The sequence below is a fragment of the Harpia harpyja genome, chromosome 4 (assembly GCF_026419915.1).
Source record: "Harpia harpyja isolate bHarHar1 chromosome 4, bHarHar1 primary haplotype, whole genome shotgun sequence".
In the NCBI taxonomy this organism is placed as follows: Eukaryota; Metazoa; Chordata; class Aves; order Accipitriformes; family Accipitridae; genus Harpia; species Harpia harpyja.
The window spans coordinates 45,884,245-45,910,301 of record NC_068943.1 but is presented as its reverse complement, the minus strand read 5'-3'; the positions used below and the strand labels follow the sequence as shown (position 1 = coordinate 45,910,301).

Here is a 26,057-nt window from a genome sequence, read left to right as displayed (position 1 = left end):
GTAGCACCCAGCATGACAGGGCAGTGGCTTTAGGTGCAGTGAACTGAAGTGAGCATGGATTTCTCTGCTTAGGAGCAGCAGAGCTGCACCCATCAAGGCTGCCTGCTTCCCTCCAACCCTAGTGCATCTGCTGTGCCACCCAGGCTTTCCAGGAAGGGCCAGATGCTCCATAGCTGTGTGGGGCACAAGGCAATGCTGTGGAACAGTCACACGGCAGGAATGTATCCTGACTTAGGGGAGGATGGGAGCACAGCTGGGAGGTAGGGAGACCAGAGCCATAAGACGTAAAGGCACCTGAATAATACAGTAAAACGGCATAGGTTTTCACTCAGATCTGGAAAAGAGCCTGGTTCTTGGTCCTAGAGTGTCTGACTGACTCCTCTTTTGTGAGCGCTAATACACTTTGCAATCATAGTGTCAAAGCCAACGATCAAGGCTGATGCTTTATTTTGGATTAAATACAAAGCTTCCAGAATGAGGTAATTTTCCTGGAGACCTGAAGATGGAAAAAATTCAAACCAAAGCTGTGACTTAGGGTATGTCTCCAGTGTGGTTGCTAAAGCATAGCCTAGATTTATCTGAGTGAGCTGTAAACCCAGCTCTAGAACAGCTAGTTAGATTCTTGGCAGCAATCTAGCTGACAGTGCAGAGCCCAGTGTCCTCAATACACTTTGCAAAAGCTGAAGATGCAGCGTGAACTCAGGCTTTTGGTTTTGGGAGCTGCTCCCACAATAAATCTGAGCTGCCTTTTCAGGATTGTTTCTCGTGATAAAGCACAGGCTCTGCTCAGGCAGGAAAGACAAGATACTCCTTTCATTTCATCCTGCCTCTATCAACACATGGTGTCCAAATAGGAAGCCAGAAGGAACAGGGACCTTAGGTACTTGTCCCCTGAAGGGTGGCTTATCCATTAGCAATCAGCATTTTCCAGGCTTCTATGCTCATGGCTCTGTCAGCAACTGCCATCCAAAATGACACAGCAAGACTGTTCTTGTCCAACATCTGCACAACTGATAGGGATCCTCCCCCCAGTTACGCAGGTGAGGACTTCATGCTGTTTTCAGTCTCCAGTTACAGCATCTCCTGCCAAGCACAAGATGCAGACTCGTCTCAGTTGGGGAAATTGGATCCTGTCCAGATGGCATAAGGCTCCAAAAGACCCCTAGGGTTGTCCTGCCTAGGAGCTTGCTGATGCTCTCTGAGTAAATCAGCTGGGTAAAGCGGAGACCTGATACAGTGGATGAAGACTCATCTCTAATATACCATGACAACACACTGCCAAGTTATCCTGACCCAACTGTGCTGTGACTACTCCCTCTCTCTCAAACAAGATCATATTGCCTTATCCTTTTGCCAGTTTAGGGACAAATCCAGAGGTACCATGCTTTCACAGTTTCACATGGCACTAGTTTCTGCCCCACCTGATACTGAAATAAGTTCTGAAGGGCTCCACTGATCTGTTAGGACATTGAATTTGGGTGGCTGTGCTCAATGAACTGCAGGAACTCAGCACCTCTGAGGACAGCACTTCCTTTGCACCAAACTGAACTGTTTCTGATCTCTTTCATAAAAGAATAACCTAGTCTGAAGAGTAACACATTTATGGTAAATTCCTGGGTTTGTCTTTTCTCTGCTTCCCTAGCACAGCCTATTCCTGCTTTCCTGCTGGACCTTGAAAGCCAAGCCCTGTTTAGTTGGTTCACAGGTGAGTTAGTTTGCTAAGGAAACAATGAGATTAGTTAAGAGAACACCCAACAAGAACACAGCACAAGCACCAGTGCACAAGAGACATAGCACACAACCAACAGAAGATTAAAGGCAGCCATACTCGGTCTTTGAAGGTGCAGCAGGTACAGAGCTGTCTGCAGTGGAAGAAGCAAGCTCACGAGCTTGCCCGCTAGTCACACTGGCAGGAGTAGTAGTGCCAAGAGCTGCAAAAACATCCTTTGCAAGATCAATGTCTGGTGTCTTGAAGGTCCCTTCGTCCATTTTAAAGTCCTCATTCTGGGAGGGGTTTGTGGTGCTGCCTGAAGCAGCCTCGCTTTTCAGATTGCTTGGGTTCTTGGTTGTCTCTGTTGGGCTCTTCACTGTACTGGGCTGCACAGCTTCCTTTTCAGGGCTCTTGGTGCTTGAGACCTCCTGCTTGGGCTCGGATGGAGCTGGAGGGCTAGTGAGGTTTGCAGGGCTTGCGGCAGCTGGCTTGTTACCAGCTGCCACTTTGGAGGTCTCAGCTACATTAGCAACAGCGCTGGGGCTGAGCACTGCACCTTGGTTGGACAGGACACTTGAAGACAAATTATTAGTAGCCGGAGTAGAGCTTGGGGTATCGCTGAGATCAACAAGGGGGGCCACTTTGGGGGTGGAGGAGGGTGGTGGCGAAGAGACTGAGGTGGCTGCCCCTTTGGCTGGAGTAGCCTGGCCAGTCGACATGGAGTTTGACTCAGGAATGGTTGTGGCTGGCAGGGCAATACTGGAGGTCAGCGTAGTGGTCTCGCTGGTGGGGCTGTTCTGAGCAGTGGCAAAGGTTTCAGTGATAGTGTCAGAGTTAGTGGTGCCCGTAGTTACAGAAGGCAGCATGTCCTCAACAGTAGCTGCGGTATCGGCGGGGTGCCTGTGAAGAGGACAGGAGTAGAAGAGAAATAGAGACAATGAAGCCCACAAATGACAGCAGGGGAAAGGGGAGCAGAGCGTAAGAGTGAGAAGGCAAGTGCATGGTGCAGCAGCAGCATGGCACGTGGTTACAACACACACAGAACATGGAGAAGTACTCGGAGAAGCAGAAACCTTTCAGAGGTCAAATGTGCAAAGGGTAGCAAGGGCTGGCTGGGACAACTGAAGAGTAGCTAGGAAGAGAAAAAGAGCAAAGAGGACACGACCTTCAGGAATGGCTTGTTCACATAGATTTTGGTTCAAGTCTTAGCCAAATGTAACCCCATCAACTTGCAGAGGCTCTTCTGTTTTAGCCTAACTTTCCTCGCAGCCTCTTCCACCTAACCTCACAAGGAAGCTTTCCACCAATTCCCTGAGCTTGCAGCCCTGTGCCACCTGTCACCATGCAACAAGGTCCCAATGTAGGTCCCCTGAATCCAGTCCTTCATCTTGGCCCTGTCCTTTTGCCTGCAAGTCTAAGGCCTTCATCAAACCACACAGAATATAATTCTTTTTCTCATACACACATGTGATGCATATATATGTACATACACGTACATATGTGCAGCTTTGAGGTGATGTTTTCAGCCCTTTTGACCAGATTCCAGCCTGTAGTGTTAGCTGGAATGAGGTTTGCTTTAGGACAATGTCTGACAGTGTATCTATGCTTTAGTAGCCATGATGTAGCACTGGTTGCCTTAACAAGTACACGGATGTGAGGCTGGAAAAACAAAACGGTTTATTCCATGAGAAGCCAGTATGCCTGAGAACACGACATCAGGCTTATTAACAAAGAGAAAACCTTCATAGAGGAGGATAATTGAGTTAAAATTCTGGTAAGACTAGCTAAAAAAATGAGGACAATATAAATCCCAGCTATTCCTCACTGCTGCGCATCCACGTTTCAGTGCTGCTTGTGGACATAGCCTCCTTTCTCCTCTCACCTCACAGAGACCTCCAGCAGAGCCATTTTACCAGTGGGTCCCACTGCTAACCTAATCAAAGGAGGTCAGCAGTATGCAGGTGGAAGAGCCTGACCACCTCACCACTGTGATGACTCTGCTGAAGGAAAGGAACGCAACTTGTGCCATCAGTTCCAAACCTGACCCATATGTTAACAAACATTTCAGCAGCTTCCTAAAGCGAATTCCTCCCATTACTACTCCAGAAGCCTTGGAGAAGTGCTCAGAGGACACTAGAACTGCAACGGTCTAGGAAAGAGCTTAATGTAGACAGCGGGCAATACTTAAACCTCGCCAATCCCAGCTAATGTGGATTCACAGACTCAGGCCCCAAACAAGTTCTCCGATACAAACAAAGCTTGTAGGTAGCTCTCAGCCCTCTCACAGAATAATCAGACTTGCCATGCCTCCCCAACACCCAGAGTGTAACTACTCTGCTACTATCAGTAGAGAGGACTGCTTTCACCATGTGGCGTTCAAGCACTCATCCAGCAGAGCTCAAGCAGGAGTCAGTGCTAGGTGGGGGCTGCTTTTGCTCTGGATCCTTTGCAGTGAACCTGGACAGGTACCTGATCTACACACCGGATGGAACCTGGCAGAGACAGGCCTTTCAAGAAAGATTGCTTTACTACCCTTTCCCTTCCAGTGCTGGAAATAGGAGTCACTGAATGTTGAGGAAGAGAGGAAGCATTTCCTCACTGGTATATCACAAAGGGAATGTGGCGATTTTACCTTTTTTCCTCTCTTCCTGCCCTAAGTCATGGGCATGAGAGATCAGGGATTAAGGCAACTGAGGCCAACGTGTTGACCCTGTGCTAAGATTGACTAATGCCAACATACTCTGGCTCTGTCAGTGGGGTGGTCTCATTGGGCTCTGTGTGTTTTCCTCCATCATGGTTGGGGGTCCGCTCCTCTTCAGTCCGCACCTCCACAATAGGCTCCTTGGACTCATCTTTCCTGTAACAAAGGAATTGCATAGAGATTGGTTCCCATTCACACTAGATATCCTCCTGCAAAGACATGCTGCAAGTGTCAATAGTGAATGACAGAAACAAACTAGCCTAAACAGCAGATTACTTATTTTTGTCACTTCCCCTTCCAGTTATTACCTACAGCACGGAAGACCACCGTGATGTCCAGCATTTGGGCCAGCCATTTGACGGCTACTAACAGGAATAGGACAAAAACAGAGAAACGGCTGAAGAAAGCCCTTCCCGGAAATATAAAGCAGAATGAGTGTGGCCCCAGATCTTTTCAGGACCCTCCCATCAGTGTTGAGGAACCCAGAATGCCCTAAAACAGTTTCTTTTTCAGAGTTGCAGAGGGAACACACTGATCAACAGAAGGAGCAATGTAAGTGATGACAGTACTTACGAGAAGGCGGCTTTGCCCTCCTCCATGTCTTTGCCCTTGGCTCCTGGGCCAGATTTGCCGCATAAATTGACAGCAATGCACATCAGCAGGCCACACTTGTTCAGGAAGTAGCAGGTGACATCCACAGCCACCAGGAGCAGCACAAAGATAACAATGAGAATGCCTACGATGGCAGCAGTCCCAAGGCCTGATGTAGGGCTAGTGCTGGCTTTAGAGACCAAAAAGAGAAGAAAAGAAGGCATTGTAGTTAAAAAGTGAGTTGGGGCTAATTATGGCTCAAATTTGGCTATGCTTAGGTTGCAAGCATGGGAAACTTAGAGAAAGTACACTCTCTCTCTAGCAGCCTTGTGTTATAACCAGTACTTTATCCTGAAAACCATGCAGGACAATCTACCTGAAAAGATAGATTCACTTGGACTTAATGGGGCTTTTCCCATCTCTGTTGGGCTAAGGCCTGGAAAGCAGACTACAGAAACCTCGTCTACTGTGGCATATACCCAGCTGGAACTCTGAAGGGCTCCCGTTTCCCTCTACCACTTCCTCAAGATGAAGGCTGTGTCTAGGGTCCAGAGTTACTTTGGCACTGCCAGCCACGCACAAGGACAAGTGTAAGTGAAGCCTAGACTCTGTAGTATGACTTGTGCTGGTGGGACACAGAATACTGGGTGATATCTGTGGGGCCTCAGCGTTGATTGGCCCCTTATGTGGTGAAAACGAAAGGAGGAATTAAAACCCTTCCTGTCACTCAGGTAAGACCCAGCTATCCAGAACTAGAAAGCGGTAAGCTTTTCATGTCTTATCCAGAGATAGATGAGCTCATCAGTGAATGCTCTAGGAGTGTTTTGGTTTAGGTACAGACAACAATCCAAGTAGCCTTCTGAGGAAGCAATGGTAATGATAAGCAGACTGTCACCCTGTTGACATTGTCCTGGTCACAGCAGCTGCCTGCTCCACCTCACCCAATCTCCACCATGTTTCCCCAGCTATAGAATAGAAAAAAATACCTTGCCTCTTCCAGTAGACAAAGGACAGCAGGTGAGAGGTGGTGACAGAGGCCTAGAAAATCCATGGGGTTGCCCATATTGTACTAAGTTCAGAGCAAGTGCCTTTAACTTTCTACCTGTGTGTAAAATGCTGAGTACTTTCTTAGAAACAGGGAGTGGATAGACACATCAGTTAATCCTGTCAAAGCCTTTGGTCATCACAAAACCAACAGGCACAGCCTTGAGTGTTGCCAGCTGCAGCTTCCCAGCCTCTTACTATCATACTCTGAACACAAACTACTTTTTGTTCTCCATGTTTTATTCAGAATAATTCTTCCCAAGCTGCTGATCTGCAGGCAGAGCATTTGGCTGTTGGCTCATATAGTTCAGCACCTATTTATATGTACCAAACTACTTAAAACCTGCTTGCTAGTCTCAACCATCACATAATCTGCCTTTCACTATGGGACTGTGCACTCAGCAAAGGCCTGTACATCTGAGAGAGCTGCTTACTGATGTTTACTGAGACAGCAGGAGCATGTTTGTCATTGTCCATAGGAGTTTTTTTTCTTTCAGTTCAGATGCGATTCTATTCATTTCTACTGCTTTTTTTAGTGCTGGATGTCACAACCCCCAAACACTTAGAATCTTTTCTTTGCAGAAAAGCCCAGCAAAGCACCTCTTTTCCCTCAGCCTGATCTATGTTGACTTTGACAGGTGGAGAGATCATTTCCAGGGCTCACAGACAGCGAGCCATACCCTCTGCCATACATTTTATTACTTAGAAATAGGAGATAGAACATCCTTAGCAAGAGGCAGATAGGTGTTGTTTCATTTTGTGACCCTGATATGTATTAAGGAATCCAGACTCCAACAGGAAAGTTTCTTTCTGCATTTGACTGTACCTAAAAGTCACTCTGAGGCACCTGACTGACACTTACATTGCAAGTCCATTAAATGCTCAGCAGAACGCTTGTGCCACAGACCAAATCCCTGCCAACACCCTGCAGCAAGCTGCATAATTAAATTAATCATTCTCCGATGCATGCAGGGAGCGAGGAGGTCATGTATTTTCCCTCTTCTAACGTATTCAGAATTCTTGCATGGATTATTCTATAATTAACATATTCCTGTTCACACCAGGTCCTGAAGAAAAAGCTAAAGATGTGTCAAACTTTTTTTCTCATCTACATCATCTTTCTGGGAATGAGCTCCTTAGCAGGCTAGTAAAGGTGCACTAAGGAAAGCATCACAGACAGTGAATTAAATAAAATAGTTCCTTGTTGTGCCTCCAAAATATACCTCATCTCAGTCACCAGACCTGGAGTGAGACAAAATATTTCGTTCTGGGACAGATGGAATTTTCTCATGTGCTAGAAGACATCTTCTGGAAAATTCCATTCAAACTAGAGTCCTACTCTTTGCTTCCTCTCTCCTCCAACTTCTACAAGACCTGTCAGTATCAATAGCCTTACACATTGCCCACACCTTGTCTGTGAACCACTGCACATGAGCCATGTGAACTGCAAGAAGAACTGCATAAACTGCAAACTTGTTAGCACAATCACAGCCTCTGCCCCTGGGGCACAGCCAAAGCTTCTGGATCCTCAGCAGGCATTGCAGCAGTGGCTGTTTTCAAGCCCCTTGGTGTTTACACATGGTATTGGACTTGGGGAAGCTGCTTTACATGAATAGTAAGGAAGGAACTAATTTCTTCCCCGTGCAGGAGTCAGTTCGCTGTGCCACTGGAGATCAAAAGGTTCTGGCATTCCCACGGGATCCTGGGCCAGCCTGTTACTGTTTCACTTCTGGCAATATCAAGGCACATGCATAAACAGGGATACAAGAAGCTGGAAATGAAAGAATACCTCTGTCTTTGGCATTGGTATGACTAATGTGGGAAAGCTGTTCAGAAAAGATGCTGAGGAAGAAGACAATTCAGGGAAATATCACAACTGTGGTTGAAGAATTAAAAAAAAATTACTTGGGAAACTCAGTCAATATAACTTCAAAAAAGAAATGTGCAGGGATGAATTAGGTCATTGTAGTCCTATATGCAGCAGAATAGTACATGCAATAAAGGCACTTTATTTGAGCAAAGATACAAGATTCAAAAGCTGGAAACAGAAGGTGGATGAGCTTAGGCTAGGAATAACGTACGAAATTTGAACAGAAATCCCCAAATGAGAGCAGAATGTCATATCTTTCTCCACCCGACTTGGTTGAATAGAAATCTGCTTTACTTTCTAATCAGGGATTTTATGCAGATTATTTAGCACTACTGCAGAAAAGCCTGTCTGAATACTCACCTCTCTATTTAGGATTAGTAACAGAAAGCAAAAATGAAAGAAAAAAGATGGCTCCTGTACCAAGCAACGTTTGCCATTCCACTTAAAATGACAATGGCGGGTTCTCATATGTTTGTGTGTGCATGTCTGTGCGTTTCTGTGACTAGTGCTTGGGAAGCAGAGTATTAGTTCTCCAATAGCCCTTGGCAAGCACTAGGATCCATGGGGACAGCAGACGCTCTGCTCTGCAAAAAAAAAAAACAACCCAGCAAGCACCAGGCCCCACAAAATGACTGATCTTGCCAATTGCAATGTGTACAATGGAGAAAGTGCCCGACTTCTACTCAAAGGCCCAGTGATGGCTCCATGATTTGATCTACAGCCTGTCTAAATTTTAGTTTTACGTAGCTTCCATCAGCTTCTTGTGAGGCACTGAAAACACTTACAAATGTAACATGAACAAAAATCTAAATGTTCACAGACAGAAAATCTGAAAACTGTTGCAGGTATCCCAGGTTTTATGAAACTTGTCCAAACCACAGGCACATTATCAAATAACCTGCAAGGCTTTTCTCACATGAAAGATTAGAAAAGATCAGCTATAATAGAGAAAGGATGGTTTTATGACTAACACAACAAATAAAGACATTCAAACCTAGCATCAATTCTCTCTTCTGCCCCTGATTTTCTCTGTGACCCCAAGCACCCATGAAACAGTAAAGCTTCAGCCACTACAACTCCCAGAGGTTTGCTGAAGCCAATATAACCAACAGTTTGTAGCAAAGATGTGCCCCGCTATCCTTCCTGTCTCAGGGTCCTCTTTTATGTTTAGGAAGCAAGGGCATAAACTATTTATACTGCTACACTGGGAGGGCTCCTATATAACTACGAAATAATTTTGAGTTTCCTCAGAAGTTTAATTAGCATGAAGATGCAGTTCTAACCCAGACTGCTGTGGTCTTGCAGCCACAGAAAATGATCTGCAGCTGATCCACAAAATTGCAAAGAGCACCCAAGTTCTATTGAGTGACTGTGCTGTCAAAAAAACTTCAACATGAAGTGCTGCAGGACAGCAGTCCACAAGAACTGCTCTAACCTGGTAGTAGACTGATTGGCCCTGAAATTTTGGAACCCACTGCACAAGGTAATAAAAACCACCAAGCACTACTGTTCCCAAGGATCCAATTTCTGCTATGATAGCTGCAAAATAACTCTTTTCCCTCTCAACACCCAAAGGAGAGCTACTGAATAGGTATAAGTCTCCCCTCCATATTCCTCCCTCCTCCCAAACAATTATCTTTCCTGTTCTGCCCTTCCGCCCCAGGGAGCATGAGCAGCTACGACAGGAAAGGCTGCCAGGAAGAAAAGTATGGAGATGGGGAGAATAAGGACAAATCTGCAGAGGAATGCCCTTGTTTTTGTGCTGTTCTCAGATTTTATGTTTCAGACATTGAAACTGGGCCAAGGTAATTGCCTGCAATGTTTTTTTCCTAGGCTAGCAAGAAAGCCCTGCAATTTTCAGTAACTTTCAAATCTCTTCCACTAGTTCTGCTTTTATAAATTCTAATTCATGACATGAATTGATATTCCGAATCTTTCACAGACTAGCAATAAGGAAGAATAATATAAGAATCCTTAAAGACCCCATGAACTTGGAGGCTGTTGGTGCTGCATTTCTTTTTTCTGTATATATTTTGTAAAGGAATTTTTCTGTTGTTACAAAATGCAGGAAGCATGTAGTATATTATTCAGTTTCACAGACTGGCACATTTGATTAAATTAAATTGATCTACAAATACTTTAAGAACTATTCACTCCATCCTATAGCTAAATTTATACTGTATTTAATCAAACTAATATTCAGATACTTAAGATCCCTAATGAGTTTGCTGGGGCCTAAAACCATTCAGTGTACAAAATAAATGTATAAATACAGTTAGGTTGTTGAGCACCAGCTGCTAACACTGTGTGGACGAGATTACACGTGTATCACCAGTGAGTGCTACTGTGTAAATAGATGGTGGACATTTCTGACCTGATCCAGAGCACATTCAACCTGATGAGAAGCTTTCCAGTGATTCCCTTTTGCTATTCTCAGGACTAAGAGGAGTAACACCTCCACAGGTTAAATAAGTAAACACAAAATGTTAAAAAATTTCTTGAGTCCTTAATTCTAAAGAAGTGAAGAATTTATTAATTACAAATTATTTTTTCAACAGAAAATGAGCTTCCTGCAAGACTGACATTTCTAATCACCCTTATTTTACAATGTACAATAAAATTACCCATCAATTTTACTTTCTGCAACTCTGTACAGACATCTGCCCTGTCAGAGAGAGCAGAACCACCCAGATGTGTCTTCCTAGTGGGGTCTCAGATAGAGTATGCAAAGAATGTTCAGGCACAGGCAGACAAAGAGACAAAAAAGGAATGGAGAGAAGCAGATATAATTCCAGGCATTTCAAAGGTCCTACAATATTTGGCAAAAAAGAGAAGAACAAACAAAATAAATAAAAATTGATTTCATGCATCAGAAGGAAAAAAAAAACCCAGGAGAAAAGCTATTTTTTCTCAGTGGATGCTAACAGCTTTAATTTGCAAACACTTAAAAGTATCCTTCAAACAAGGGGTGCTGCATTTTACAGACCTCATTTTCTCAGACACTCTGCACAATTTATAGTGGAGAAAAGCAACATGCGAGCAACCTTCTATTCCAAGTGACAACTGCTTCTGTTTCCACACAGATTCAGGCTCGACAATTTATGCTTGCTTTCAACTTCGCTGCTAGGTAGCAGAAATATGCAGCAGTCTGTGGAGCATTCCTTCCAAGACAAGAGGGCAAAGGATATTTCCCAAAACTACTATTGAACTCCTTTTAGATTGTCACCAACACTGTGTGGCTTCAGTGGTCTGCTCCTGGCTTCAAGCTCTGTTATTTTCCTAAGACTGACTCCCTTTCCGAGGATGAAAAGGGGAATATGAGCATACAAAAAGGAAAAAATGTAAGGAAAGAGTGAGTCACACAGAGATCCTCTTTTCAGGAGTAAAAAAGACTGTAAATCTGAACACCTGATCCGCAGTCTGACCTCTGCCACAGCTGCCCTTCTACACTACTGCAATGCACACACCTCAGTGCCACTGGTTGCTCACACTAGGCGGTGTGAACAATTGCACCTGATCCTAGTGGAGCAGAATGTTATCAAATAAGGCCTTCCTATAAAATGAAGGCAGCCAAAGTAATGCTTTGACAAATGTCTTTGAAAATACGTAGAGATTTAACAACAAACTAGGGGTACAGCTGCTGGAATCCCACGGGCCATGTGAGATCCTGCAAGGCTCTGCAGTTCATCACACACACAGAGAAACATCTTTTCTAAGGGTTGAGGTTCCAGCCTTCTGTAGGTATGACTTTTTCACATAGAACATGTGCTTGCAAGGCTGCATGTGTGCGCTGAAAATCTGAGTGTCTGAACTGCTTCTGGTTCCAGGTCTGAATCTATGTCTTATCTCTGAGCACAGAAGAGAGAACTGGCTTTTCTGCAAACTTTAATCTTACTTACATCAAGAATAAGGCCTGGGACCTTGTCTAGCATTGACTGTCAGACCTCAAGGATCTGATGTATATCTAGTATCTGACATGTTACGAATCTGCATAAACTGGTGGTAAAAATATCAGTTATGCTCCTTATTTTTACAAACACAGGGACAGAAGCTCTTTCTGTATATATTCCATGTTGATTGGATTCCTGTTTGCCATCAAGTATGGGATTCATTTCAAGTAGCTTCAGCCATGTAAACGATCTCTCATCTACTTGTCTGGGCTTTGCCTAGTCACCACAGGGAGGAGGCCCCTCAGAGCATAATGCATCTCCACTGCCTTAAGGCACCTCTCCTTGAATAGGAAGACCAGCCTCCAGAGGTGCTGCTCTCTTCTCCATGCAACACTCTGTAAAGTTATAGTTTAGGCAAGATAATTTTAATAACATATGAGTTGGGTGAGATATAGCTCAACCTCAGCTAGTAACCTCCATCTGTGGATAAGGGGAAACCCACAATACAAGCTGATATCAGATCTACAGATGAAGTTAATAAAGTCAGCTATAGGGGAAAGTCACACAACTTTTTAGTGTTATGATTACTCTTGCTGTACTTCAGTAACACTAAGGTGTAAGCTCAAAAGATCTAACAAATTTTCTATACTCTAAAACACTGGAGGTGAGGGGTTTTTTAAAAGAAATCCACATGCTTTTGTGTGCAACACCTGCACAAAGTTTTCATTTATAATTTAGATAGAAAAGCTGGTCACAAATCATAATGAACAAGGTCTGAATAAACACAGTAGAGACTTAAGTGCAGAGCATAAAATGCATAGTTAGACAAGACTGATGGCAGGGCTTTTTGTTTGTCTGTATTACAATTTTGTTAGAAAGATTAATCCCATTCCAGACAACTGACAGTATTTGAGACATTCTGTACAGACAGTTCAACAACTATGTCAACAATTTCATCCTTGGCAACCTCAGGCCCACTCACAGAGAAAAAGACACCTAGAGGGAGAGACACACCCATTTTTAGAGGAACATCATAGCCAAATGGGTTTCCCATCACAAAGGAAATTCATGAGGGGCACAGGGTTTTTTGTTGTTGTGGGTTGGTTTTTTTGTGGTGTGGGGTTTTTTTTAAGTACGAACAAGAGAAAAGAAAAAAGTCAACTGAAATTTGTTCAGCGAAATGCAATACACAGAACTTGGTAACAAAGATGCATTATATTGCACCAATTTACACCATGGATCAATCCTGTCTGGTAGTGTCACATGCATAGTTAACCAGGAATATTATTAAGGATCAGTAATAATAATAATAATAATAATAATAATAATAATAATAATAATAATTTAGCTGGGCAGGTAACTTGATCCAAGCTAATCTTTTCTGTTAAAATGGCAAGAAAAGCGATCTCTCTATGAAGTTGATAATACAGTAGTGGAAAACCAGAAAATCTTAGACAAGTATCCATTGCAAATTTGTATGCTCATGGGCTGTATCATGCCCCAGATCCACTATGGGTCATGACATACATGACTGCACACAAGAGGCCAATGAAGTAGCAAGGATTCAACCACATAAAGAAGAAAGAAAGAAATGTCTTCAGTGTAATTCCCACAAGATGTTTATATTCAGACCACCACATGAGGAAAACCTTCTAATGGCCACAAATTTGAATCCACATGCAAAAGCCCACAGAGACATTTGGGCCACCAGTAGGATCATCTCTGACAAATCTTCCTTCTCTTTTTATATAGTCTGTGGGTTTAGATTTGTGAATGGGGCTTTAGAAACCTTTTGCACAATACAGTGGTGATCAGCACCAGATGTGCAGAGAAATGAGTAAAAAGCAGTATCTTAAAATGCTTTCAGTGTTGTACCTTCCTTTGATGAAAAACAGCAAGCAAACAACAACAAAAAAATCTTCCTTTACATCCATTAAAAAGGGCAAATTCATTACAAATAACAAAAAAATGTTAAAGAGAAAAAACTTGGCTTAAACCTTTTTTCCTTGTTATAAAATACTGACTCTTTCAAATTAAACTTTTTTTCTTTTTCAAATGTTCTGCGTTTGTTTTGTTTATGAACTGACATGATCCTCTGAAGCAAAGTTATCTGCTTTCACGCCTTGGTGGGACCCAGGCCTTTTCAAGCAAATATTGCTTTATTTTATCTTAAGTTTCTAACAGAGCAAAAGCAGAATCACTGCAGAAAGAAGCAATGAAACAAAGGAGGACGACGTTGATGGACTTCCCAAGGTCGCTGCAGGTGCCAGACAATGGTTCCCAGGAGGGGAAAATATGGTTGTTTAAAAACAAATTTGGTGCATGTGGCAAGCGTGGATGTTTTCCCGTGAGATCCAAGGTGACATGTATGACGACAAACATAGGAAAGGAGTAAGGGGAAGAAGGGAGAGGGAAGGGAAGAAAGGACGAGGAAGAAAAAGAAAGAAAGAGAGAAAGAGAGAAAAATAGATAAAAAAAATTAGGTCATAAATATAGAAAACATAAGAATCAAAGGTTTATTTAATTTTGTAAATTAAAATGGCTAAAGGTTAAAGAAGAGCATTAGCACATTCACACTGACAAAAGGGCCGGTTCAGAAGCTCAGCAATGTCCAAAGCTGCAGAGCAGGGTCCAAGTCAGGGTTTATGGGGTTTGCAAGCAAATGAGATTAAAAATGATGGAACAGAAGGCTCAGCAAGAAACACAAGAAAATGGTTATCTGGTATTTGAAAGGACAACACTGCCTTTTACATATAGAACAAAATAAAGAAAAGCTTTTGTGTAGCAGACAATCCACCTGCCTGTCCAAGTCTTTCCCCCAAAGCCTGTTGTGCGAAGGACTTGGATAATAGATCCAGGTGACTAAAATCCTGGAGAAGCAAGAAGTTCTTAAGAATACAGGACTGACTTTTCCATTTACCCTTCCAGCTGCTTGTAAACTACTCTAATGCAATTATTATTATTATTATTACTGAAAATAATACCCTTATCCTTCCAACCACTTTAAGGACACGGTACTGATGACAGTAACAAAGGACTCTACATAATAAATATACATTTTGTCTGCAGGAAGTTGCTATTACTGTCAAGCAGATCAATGCCATGTTAGAGGCATTGGCTCTGACTTCTCCTACGTAGCTCATTTTGAAAACAAAATGTAAAAGCTAAACGCCATAAAACCAAGAGATGCTAAAGGAAAGTAACACACAGAGCCTCTTCTCTACTGCAATTTGTCATACTTGCCCTCATTTCAGTAGAGGCCTGTGGACTGCATGTCAGAAAAATCTAGCCTGCCCTCTGGAAATATTTTCCCCAATGTTATTAGTTTGGGGATCAGCTCTGGGAACCAAAGGGTCTGGAAACACCTTGGAAGGCCTAACAGAAACCAAAGTCCTCTATAAAATGAAAAATACCTAGAGAAACAGAGTCACAAATCCAGCATAGCCAGCAGTAATCATTTCACCGCACAGTGCTCTACTTGCCCCTGAACAGAGCACATTCTTTCTAAGAACCAGCTGCATCCATCTGTCGGGTCAATCCTGCAGCAAATTTGAACTCCAAAACAACTGCTTTTCAAAGTGCTTCCAACATTTCCAAGTACAACATTTGAGCGGCAGCCTAAAATCTGGTTCCTCCTATGCTTCACACCAGACTAAGTGAGAAATAATTTCAGACAGGCCAAAGAAGTTACACCTGTGATAACAAACTGGGCTTCCTCTCCACCCCCCATTTTTAGAGGGTCCCTGCCCATGTTACTGTTGGATTTAAAGGGCTCAGCGGCATCTGTGCTCCTTGCTCCTCCCATGGCCAGGGACTACAGTATGAACACTGTGTATTCCAAAGACTACAGCGTTCTCAAAATTTGCTAATACACCTGTGCAAGACATCCCAGCTGTCCCAGGTAGCTTTGTTGCCCAATTGGGCATGTAACAGGCTAAAAGAGAGTATCACCACAGGAAGGCAACAATGGTTGCACAGAAAGGACTGTGGAGGAACAAAAAGACTGATCAGTACTTGTAACTTTCCCTGGGGAGATACATCACAGTGCAAAGGAACCACTTTCTGCTGTTTCCAGCCCACCGCATTTCAATGTTCAGCTCTGAACTGACCTTAAGGCACTCTTTGCCAAATTGCCCTCACTTTATCCTGCCACATCAGTCACAGTTGTCCTTCAAATATGCGAGGGTAGTAAGTATTAGAGCTGTTGAAAATGAGAATCAGAGTAAATTGCTTAATGAGTTACTGAGGGTCCTTCCACCCAAAACTATTGCCTTGTTCAAACACACATCCTAACCTCTCTTTTGCCCCATTTCCCTCCTCCTCCCTATCCTCCTCCTCCCTACCATACACATTTTTCAAGCCCCAACCAACTAGGTCACTCATTTGTATGCTTAACAACATTATCTGGCTTAATCAAGTGGAGTTTCAGCATGTGAACTGCACAAGGTCTCAGCTGTTTCCTTCAGACAGGAAGAGAGTGGGTGCAGTGGGGGCAGAGCAAGGATTGAATTCTCAGGGCAAGGGAAAGACTGAAGAAAACTCTCTAGTTGTTCTGAAGAAAAACATGAGACTGAGTTAATAATCTAGAAGACAGAATGAAATCAAATCACTCCCTCCAATATAGACTATCAGCACCAATCCTGGCATGAATATGCTTAACTCTGGCTGTGCAGTGAGGACTTATCTTGACTGACTCATCAGCTTTCAAGTTCATCCATCTGCCTATAACCTACCAGAACTTTAATTTACAGGTAGTCCAGCAATTTCGTCCTTGAGGTTTTGTTTGTTTGGTTTCCCCCCCACCCCCGTTTTTTAATATGCACTACTACTACCTGTGTAGAAAAGAAATACTAACTGTCCTTTCAACACCTTTCAGTGAACTGATAAATTCCTAGCATCTCAGCTAATAGGGTCTGCTTGTTTTTCGTAGCATTTGTGCTTCTACCTCACTTTTTAAGCACGCTAATAAGTACAGTCTGTCTGAAACAAGAGTTTCCAGCAGCATTCTAATGCTATTTAGTTACTTTTTCCTAATGCCCTACCCAATGTTAGAACAGTGCTGTTTTAAAATGACTGTAATTTGATCTCCATTTCATTTAATAAAAAACCTTCAGAGAAAGATTTTAACCCCCTCCCTTTCCAACCGCTAGCAAACTCCTTATGCCTTTATTTCTCCAAAGGCTGAGCTGGATGGACAAACGAGCAGTAAGCAAGCCCAAAGCAGATTTGGAAGGGAAATCTGCATTGTGAAAAGCATCATCCCAGAGATCTGAACTGTCTCTTTCGCTTCAGTTTAAAATAGGAATCCTACTTTCTGGTTTCAGAAAGCATTTTCTATCCACTTTTTTTCTCATCTGACAATCCTGTTACCCTGATACAAAAAGCCAACATTCCCTGTAAACAGTCAGATGATGGTTTGTCATGTAGCATTCCTAACAGTGTACTGCTAATGCTGTACATACTGTAACATAGACTACAGTACAGGTATGTACATGGCAAAAACTAAGCTTTGGATGGGTAACCAATTGTGATAATGGCTTTAAGCAAGCAAGTTGTCAGGGTTACTCAGGCACATTAAAGGATGCAGCACTGTTGCATTAATTGGAAGCAGAAAACAATGGTAGAGCTTATGACTGCTGTACCTGGGATGACAGTAGGCTGAGCAGAAGTTCGGAAAGCGTAGTGAGCTGGTTTGGACTTCCCTTGCTGGTTTTCAGCTATCACATAAACTTCATACTCTGCATTCCAGTCCAGGGACTTCAGCATGACATGGTCACTGCCAGATGGAAGTCTGATCTCTGGTTTCCATTCTGAGGAATGCTTCTGTAGAGCAGTGAGATGACAGGCAGGGATGCAAAACACACAGCACAACATTAGTAGACAGCTTTGAGAAAACTGTAATGGCTAACTAACAACTGGAGAAGTGGGGAGGTTTCTACACAAGCACATGCTCCTCAGCTAATTCAGGGTGCAAAACATCATGTGCTGTTGGCTCTAAGTGGAAAGGACAAGAGAAACCGAAGCAGCTTCTTTCCTGCTCTGAATCCTGTTTTCTGCAGTGCTACCACACCTGAAGAAAATCCCTCAGTTCTTCCTTTCATCTTTGCCACATCACTAGACTACTTTCATTTCGGAGGGTAAACGCAGCAACTTCTGTATGTCTGCCCTGCAAGGCACTTTAAGAGTATTCTTTCATGTCTTAGTATGTCAAATTTAAATCATCTGAGAGACAGAGATTTACCTCTTCACATGGGTCTGGCCTAGCTTACCACTACCATTCTATTCTGCATCATTTAAGAGAGATTTTAAAAGGTGCATACAGCTAGTAACTTTGATAATTCCTACTCCAGTTTCAGGGAATCCAGATGTACGTTTCACCCAGATGAATTTGAAAAACCCACTGCCAAGGTAACTTGAGACAGTCTTAGGCAGTTTTCTGGGACTGGAGTGTGCTAACAGCTTTTTCCGCCTCTGCTGGAATTTATGGTTCTGTGATACTAGATTGACCTTTTGACATTACAAAGACTCTTCCCATTCTAAGAAGCTCTAAGTAAGCTAAAATGCACAAAATGATGGTGGTAATGAATACTCTTGGGATTTCTAGACTGCAGTGCAAAGTTTGCTCTGTGACTTGGCTCTAAGGATTGTTCTTTTGTAGCATCTAAAGACAAGATTACTAATAGCTGATACAGAATTAGTTCAGCACCACATCTGCCAGACTCAGTCACTGAGAAAGTGTCCTGCTTTCTTAATAGCTGGAAAGCTTCCGTATTTCAGCTCAAACACACTGGTACAGCTGAACAGCCCCCAAGTGTATTGCGCCTGAGAAAGTGTGCGGACAGCAGAAAAAAGTCTCAATAACTTCTGGCAATTCTTTCTGCTGCCCCGAAGAGCTTCATGTTCTCACTGACCCTCTCTCCAGGTCCTATTCCTCAAGAATGTGCTAAGCAATCTCTCTGACTGGGTGTTCTTTTGTAGAAAAAAACCATCAAATACCACCTAACATAAAATAAGGGCCACGTTCAGCTTACAATATTAGCTGCTCACCACATCGATGTTCTTTCCCAAGACTAGGGCTAGATGTTTTGCTCAGAGAATCATGCATTCTGCAATCATGGGGAATCTACAATTAGAGCTGATTAAGTTAGGCCTGAAGGAGAATTGCTTCCAATAGCATCTCTCACTTTATCTGTGTCTATACTGATGACATTGAATGTCTTATTCAATAATCTGCAGAATAATTTGGTACTGAAGCACCCATTACTCAATCAAATATGGCACTTTCAATGACCAATGGAAAGTTATGGTTAGATACATGTCTGAAGGTGGGCAATGCTCTACACTATGAACCTCTGGTCCCCAGCTATTTGAGTTGTTGCTGGCAATCCCATCTCAGAAGTATATGAAATGAAATAGTACTAAGTGCACATAATTACCATATGCTCACCATTCTACAGAAGACAGCATGGAGAAATAATCTTTCATAGTCAAAGTGAAAGGAAAGAAAATGAGACAAAGATTTTGTATGTTGCTTGTGTGCATGTCATGTCTCGTACCCTATACAATTCCACCACTGCTGCTTAGCGTGTATTTCTGTACTGGCCTACCTACAAGATCTTAGCTTCAGGGTTGTCTGCCTACATAGTGAAGTCTGAGTACTGAACAGGCTAAATACAAATCAGGCTTGAGCGTCAATCATACTTACAGCTTTATATTTGATCAGATAATGTCTAATTGGGGAGCCACCATCATCCTGCTTGATAACATTCACTTTAATGGAGTTTCCATCTTCGCCCATCTGACCTTCCAGTTTGGGTGCGCTGGGTTCCCCTGAAACAATGGTGGATTTATGTTTATTTGTAAAAAAAAAAAAATCAATAGGGGAAAAAGTACTCATCAAAATCAGAAAAATACTTCATTATACTCAGCTGCCAGGGTATCGGCCTCACTCTGACCCAGACACAGAGGACACTGTGTGTCTAGGGTACAAACATTTGCAAGACCCGCGTATTTCTTGCATTTGGTAGTTTGTTTTCACCGGTACAAGCTACCATTTTTGTGTGTGCCAGAATAGAGTCAGAGGCTAAGTGAAAAAGACCCCACCCTTCCCCAAGAATATCCTAGAGCAATGACCAGTTCCTCACTATTTTTGTTGTAAAACGCTGATGTGAAACACCTGGAAAATGTCAAGATCAGGTATGTGGCAAACAGGCAGGCTGCTCCTGTGAAACAGATATAAAGTGCATCATTGAAAAGGGACATTATGCTTGTCATACAGACCTGTGTTTGCACTTTGAATGTTGTTTGGGTTTTATAGTTGCTGGACCAGAGAATCACAGGTGTGCTCACTTAAACAAGCATGGAAAAAATGGTACTGAATCACAAAAGCACATCTTTTCACTCAGCTTGCACTGCTGTAACTAATTGCAATGAATACAGGCTGGAGAGAACTAGACCCCTTCACTCTTCTGTAATAACAGTTTTTAAAAGAAAAAGCTATCATTTCCCAATTTGCACCTCTGACATCAGCAGAAAACTAAAATGTCATTTGCCTCTGCAGGGCATACTGATTTACAACCACATCCTTCCACACCCATGTCTCTACAACTGCTTTTTCTAGCCAGTTCCTCCATAACCTGCACACAATCTGCAGAGAATGGTTCCCCAATCCCAACTCAAGTACTTCCTTCTTGCACCTTTACTGTAACACCTCTCCTAACAAAAGTCAAATTCACAGATTGTCCAATTACATATTTACACACACACCACACCCCCCTCGCCCCCACCCTCAGAAATACTGCAGCAAATTGCTCAAGAGACATGCTTTCTCCTTCTGCTTTCCTATTACTCCAGGGATCAATTGTTTCCAAAGTGCTCTGACAGCCTGTGAATTTACCATGCAGGAGGCATTATTACCTATTTATTTGGTTTTGTGGAAAAAGAAACCCATCAACCAAACAACCTCCTGTCCCCAACAACAGAAGTATCAAATTAGCAAAAGAACTTAAATTATAAAAGAGCACCGGGCTCTCTTTTCAAAAGTGACATAGACCACAAGAGAGTTCAGATCCTGCTAACTTTCTGTCAGTGCCTGGATGCTTGCTTTGCTCTATTTTATGTAAAGGCAAGAAAGGCTTAGGCTCCTTTATGCCAAAGCTCAACCAATGCTCATCTGAGATTGGAGTTGGAGCTATTATTTTTACAGCCCTGAAACGCCTCAAGAGTTTAAACGCTAGTCAAAGTCAGTAAGACTTGACAAAATTTACCATAAATCTTGCTGAAGCTTACCAGTTCATTTTACAGTACTTACTGACTTCTTTAGTATCAGCTCTATGATGTAGCCTAAGTGCTTAAGCCATGAATTCTGGGCTTAAAAGCTTCTTAAGAACTTTTGACCATTTTAGCTGCTATTCTCTGGAAGCTATTCTGCCCTATTTCTTTATGGGTAATTTGAGCAAAACCAACAATGCAATTATTTGTAAGTTAAAACAAATCAGCTGTAGTTGGCAATTCCAGCGAACTCCTGAGATTAATCACACTCTACTGGCTGGTCTCATTAAAGGGTCCTAATTCTTACAGGTATTTTATATAACAATTAAAGTGGTTGAATGTTAAAAAGCAAAAAATTCCTACACCTCTGTTTAACCACAGTTATGCATATTTTACACATTTTGGAAGTATTTCTATTTATTCATCTAAGTGATGAATAGCTCATTTACAGCTGATTACATGAAATTTATATACAGAGAATACAACAGACAATGCACATCCTGTGTTTTGCTGTGCACCTTGAATCTAAATACACTTCCCAAATGTTTGCAGCCCCAAACGTTTGCACAGGTTTGCTAATGCTGAGCACACACACTTTACCTTTCTAGCTCAAAGTGACCTACAGTTTTGCTAAAGCACCTCTTGTCTTTACTTGCAGCACCACTTGTAGTTTGGACAATGGCTTTCTTGAACACATGCTCACAGATACACTGAAGTGTGGTTAAATACAATTAAAAGATGATCCAATTCTGAATGTATCCCAAAGATAACAATACCAAAACTCTGAAGCAGTGACATTTGTGACTTAAGAGCCTGAATGTAACCAAATGAGAACAAAACCAGGACACTGAAGTAACATTTGTGACTTTTTAAAGCTCAGCCTGTTGCCTAGAATCAAAGTTTTAAAAAGACTTAGTTCTGTTAGATTATACTAAAAGGAAAAGGAAATGATAAGCCAGTAGTTGTATTAAGACAAACTTTGAAAGAAAGTATCAGTCATGGGAATTTACAGGATCTTCTTTCAGCCCCCAAAACATTCTCAATTCTAAATCTATTCTGTCTGGAATTGTGTTCAGCTACTAATGGAGAGCACATGCATTTCTGACTGGCCAGAGAAAGGTTAATCTTCCAATATCTTTCAAAGTTGATCTTCAGAAGTAATGTGAAGCCCCCCCCCCCTTGCCCCTCCGAAGAAAGAATTCAAGCACATTTTTTTTATGAAACATCATTGAGAAAACTGCAAGACCTTGACTGAAATAGTAATTTAAGAGTCATTGGATTTTCTTGCAGGCTAACACATGCTCTAATATACCAAGCCTTCCAAGAAGGTAATTACAATCCATGGATACGCAGAGCTCTTTTTGATGTGAGATAGATACATTTGTGTTTCACAACATAGTAACTTCTCTTAAAGATCTAAAGAGGGAATGCTTCTTTTTTCCATGTTGTATTTTTCTTTTCCAAATCCTTGCCTCTGCCTGTATCCCCATTACAAGTCTCCCATGATATGAGCTGGACACTCAAGAACTGTATTCCACTCTGTGACGGGTTTCTCAGTGACTGGAAATTGAAAACACAAAGGTAATGCTCTCAAGGTGACCATGGAGGTGCTCTGCATGGACTTCTAGTGCAGTTTGAAGCAGATGGCACACAGGAATAGGTTTTCCCATTTATGTTACAAGAGGTGCTATGCACTCCTCTGAGGAGTTCTCCTGGTTCACAGAGTATAGGGCCATTCATGCCTCGAGAAAAGACAAGAGAATTTCGTGTTTAACTGATGACCACATTTGCCATCTACTTTGTAGACAAAAGGGTGGATTTTTATCTTTACTGCCAACTAACTGAGGCTGCACATTTGAAAAGCCCTTCCCAGCCCATGTTCCTCCTGGAATTACAAATGCTGAAAGCATTCATAATGCATACAATGCGTTGCAGATTGAAAATTAAACGGGAACAAGCACATTCTAGGTGAGCAGAAGTACCTCACCTAGACATACTGAAAATATCAGATTAACCAAGCAATTGTATTTTTTTCTATCCTCAAAGAAAAGTATCACCGCAAAGGTTATTGGTTTTGACTATTGAGTTGATTTGAATTGAAGAAGCTATTACTGCAATAATTGTGTCATGACTATTAACCAATAGTTAAATGAAACCAGAAGCAAATGCCTGGTTCTATCATTTTTTCACACAAGAAACTAGCTCTCAGTAACAACTGGGGGCAGGGCATTCATGGCTACTTATTTTGCTGGACACTGAGCTACCTGACACTGCTGAAACATTTATGAGCAGCAATGCTTAACTGTTGCCGTATTTGTGGTAGACTTGATGAATGGCTTCACTGATAACTAGACAGTACAAGATCAATATCTCCTTGGTACTCTTTCCCATCCTCACCTCAGAGAGATAATTAGTAATAAGTAAATAGATCTTGAAGTGATAAGGGAAGGGTGTTCTTATAGAAGTTAACCTCTTATCTAACACAGGCTAGAAATTTTGTCCACTGATTGAGCACCAAGACTAAAATGTGAAGGAACATCCTTTGGAAGGATGCTCATCCTTGACAGATTTAAATGTCAGAAATGCTGCTGTACCTTATACACAGCCATTCCAATGATTAATTACCCTCTCTGCTGAAACTCTTCTTCACTTTGAATTGTCTAGTTTCTAGCTCCCAATTCCTTCCTTCCCCAACAGTTCAAACACACTTCCGCTCTGAGAAACATTCTCTTCAAATAGGAGAATATGGACCACTCCTAATGGCTGAAACCCAACAGGTATAGCAGGGCAAGCCCTGGTGAAGAATACTTTAGTTTTGTCTCCATAAATACATGACATTTAATTTATCTTAAGCAGGAAGATGTAATCCAGATACAGGGCTGTAAAACTAAAAATGGGTTAGTATGTAGTTTCAAACAAAGGAGGAGGAAGTTTAGTGGGAAAAGTTTAGTCCAGCAGAATCAGCATCCCTATAATGAGTCAAGATGTCAGTAGCTGAAGAGAAAAGGTTGTCATCAGAAAGTTAGAGAAAAAACTCATGCTCACAGAACATGCATCCTCCCTACAAGATGGGGGCTGAAAAGCAAAAAGTGCATTACAAAGGTGTGCTACATGCCTGGGGATCTCCCATTTACACTGAGCTGACTGGACATATTGCAGAAATCTGCCTATTCCACCCATAAAATGTGGGATCCTTAAAGAACCCCCCTTGTGACGCTGCTACTTAGCTTATTGAGAGCAGACAGCTCCAAGCATGCCAGACTTCCTCTGTATAATCAGTTTACAAACACCTATCTGCTTAGAATTCACTCTGCTGCAGGAGGAGGGATGCAGGATCTTATGCTTTCACTCTATGGTGTGACAATGCTGAGTGATTATGTCTGAGCCAGATGGCACCTTACTCAGCCCAGCAGCAAGAACATCAAATAATGCAAGCGGAGCCCCTCTGGAGGGCAAGACGACAAGTAACTGAGATTTTCACTCTATGTTTTACTCTCCTTGAGAAATGGGATGGATTTTGCTCAAAGATGTAAAGTTTACAGGTTTCAGCCACCCTACATACTTTGTTAGAACTTGACCACTTCCACTGATTTAAACTTCATCCACAGGACACTCTTCAGCAAAGGAAAACAGTAAATCAAATAGGTGCTTTACCTATGAGAAAAGCTAATAGACATGCATGGCACACTGCCTGCTTCTTGCAATTTAAACTCTTTTTGAGCAAACCTTCTCTGGAGCTGAATTCAAGAGAGCTCATGAAGTCCTATATTTTGAAAGGCAACTCATCCGCTCTGTGAAGGCTCTTCCAAAGGCACCATTGCCCAGAAATGACGAGCTGTGAATTAGTTAGCCTTCAGTCTCTTTATGCCTTTTAGGAAACTAGGTCTGTTTCTGCTCTCACATCTTCTGTGGCTCTGGGGACTTACTTTTTCTTTCCATTAACTCTTCTTTCTTTATCTTTACAACCACAAAGAGCTGAATGAAAAAACCCAACCAGACTTAAGCTCTTCATCACTCGTGTCCAGATCCCTCTCCACATTCCTTATGGCTGGCTTCTCAAGAAACAGTGATGACATCAGGAAAGACTCCTGCTGCATTGGTTTGCCTAATATCAGATTTTAGGCCAGAAACATCTTGCTGGGCAGTATGAGACATAAGACACTGGGACTAGGTGGCTCCAGCCTTGCGGCTCCTATCTTTCTAGGAAGCAGCACAAACATTTTGCTGCCTTCCATGAGGGCTACCCAGTTGCTGCACTGTACTGGATTACAGTGCAGGTCCCAGGAGTCATCTGAGTGTTACTGCATGGTCTTTCTTTTCCAGCAACCAAGTTTGTAACTCTCAAAAAGGAAGAAGCCAATGCTTTGCTCTGATAAGAATACAGGACAGTACATGCATGAAGTGAAGCATTATTTATGATGGCACTGCCCTGTCAGGGTACACACAGGCCTGGTAATCTGGAGTTAAAACTCAGACATCCATTCTTTGAGCTTCAGATGTAACTCATAATGAATCTGACCAACTGTACTTGAAATAAGAAACTGTTCTGCAGGCTCCTGAAGCCTGAATCACTACCCGTTAGCTCCTACACGATGAGAGGGTAGCTGAGGACAGTGGTCTGAGCCATTACATTTTCAAATTATTTTTTATCCACTCCTGCTAAACCATTAGCACCAATAATCTCCTGCTGCAGGGAAGCAGTAAATATTTCCTGGTATCCTTTCACTGTTGTTTAATTTATATTCATAGTGCTTCCTTGATCTAATACTAGTCTGATGTAGTTGGATTTCAGAAGCAGCTAACTGGTTTTAATTATCTGGTTTTCAGAGAGCACCAAAAGCACCAGGACTGGATGCAGCTGTAGTGAAAACCTGAGGTGGGGAGAGAACACGAAAAAGCAGCACAAACTTTTCCCTAGTCACAAGGCACTGAATGCATGCTGGACCCCAGAACTGATAGCAGTGCAGATGAGACAGACCT

General features: G+C 42.3%; 1 protein-coding gene across 7 annotated transcripts in view; it reads right to left on the bottom strand.

Annotated features, from left to right (window-relative positions):
* The window catches only part of NCAM1 (neural cell adhesion molecule 1), a 159,880-nt gene that overhangs the window by 5,245 nt on the left and 128,578 nt on the right, over positions 1–26,057 (bottom strand). For 3 of the 7 annotated variants that reach the window (XM_052786601.1, XM_052786595.1, XM_052786596.1), the window contains 5 exons: positions 19,513–19,637; positions 17,450–17,630; positions 4,986–5,193; positions 4,452–4,568; positions 1,829–2,611 (listed from right to left, as the gene is read on the bottom strand). In XM_052786601.1, coding sequence (XP_052642561.1) covers positions 1,829–2,611; positions 4,452–4,568; positions 4,986–5,193; positions 17,450–17,630; positions 19,513–19,637 — 1,414 coding nt within the window. Of the gene's footprint in view, positions 1–1,828; positions 2,612–4,451; positions 4,569–4,985; positions 5,194–10,427; positions 14,065–17,449; positions 17,631–19,512; positions 19,638–26,057 lie in introns of those variants that run through there. The other 4 variants (XM_052786598.1, XM_052786602.1, XM_052786599.1 and 1 more) reach the window with 2 other exon arrangements.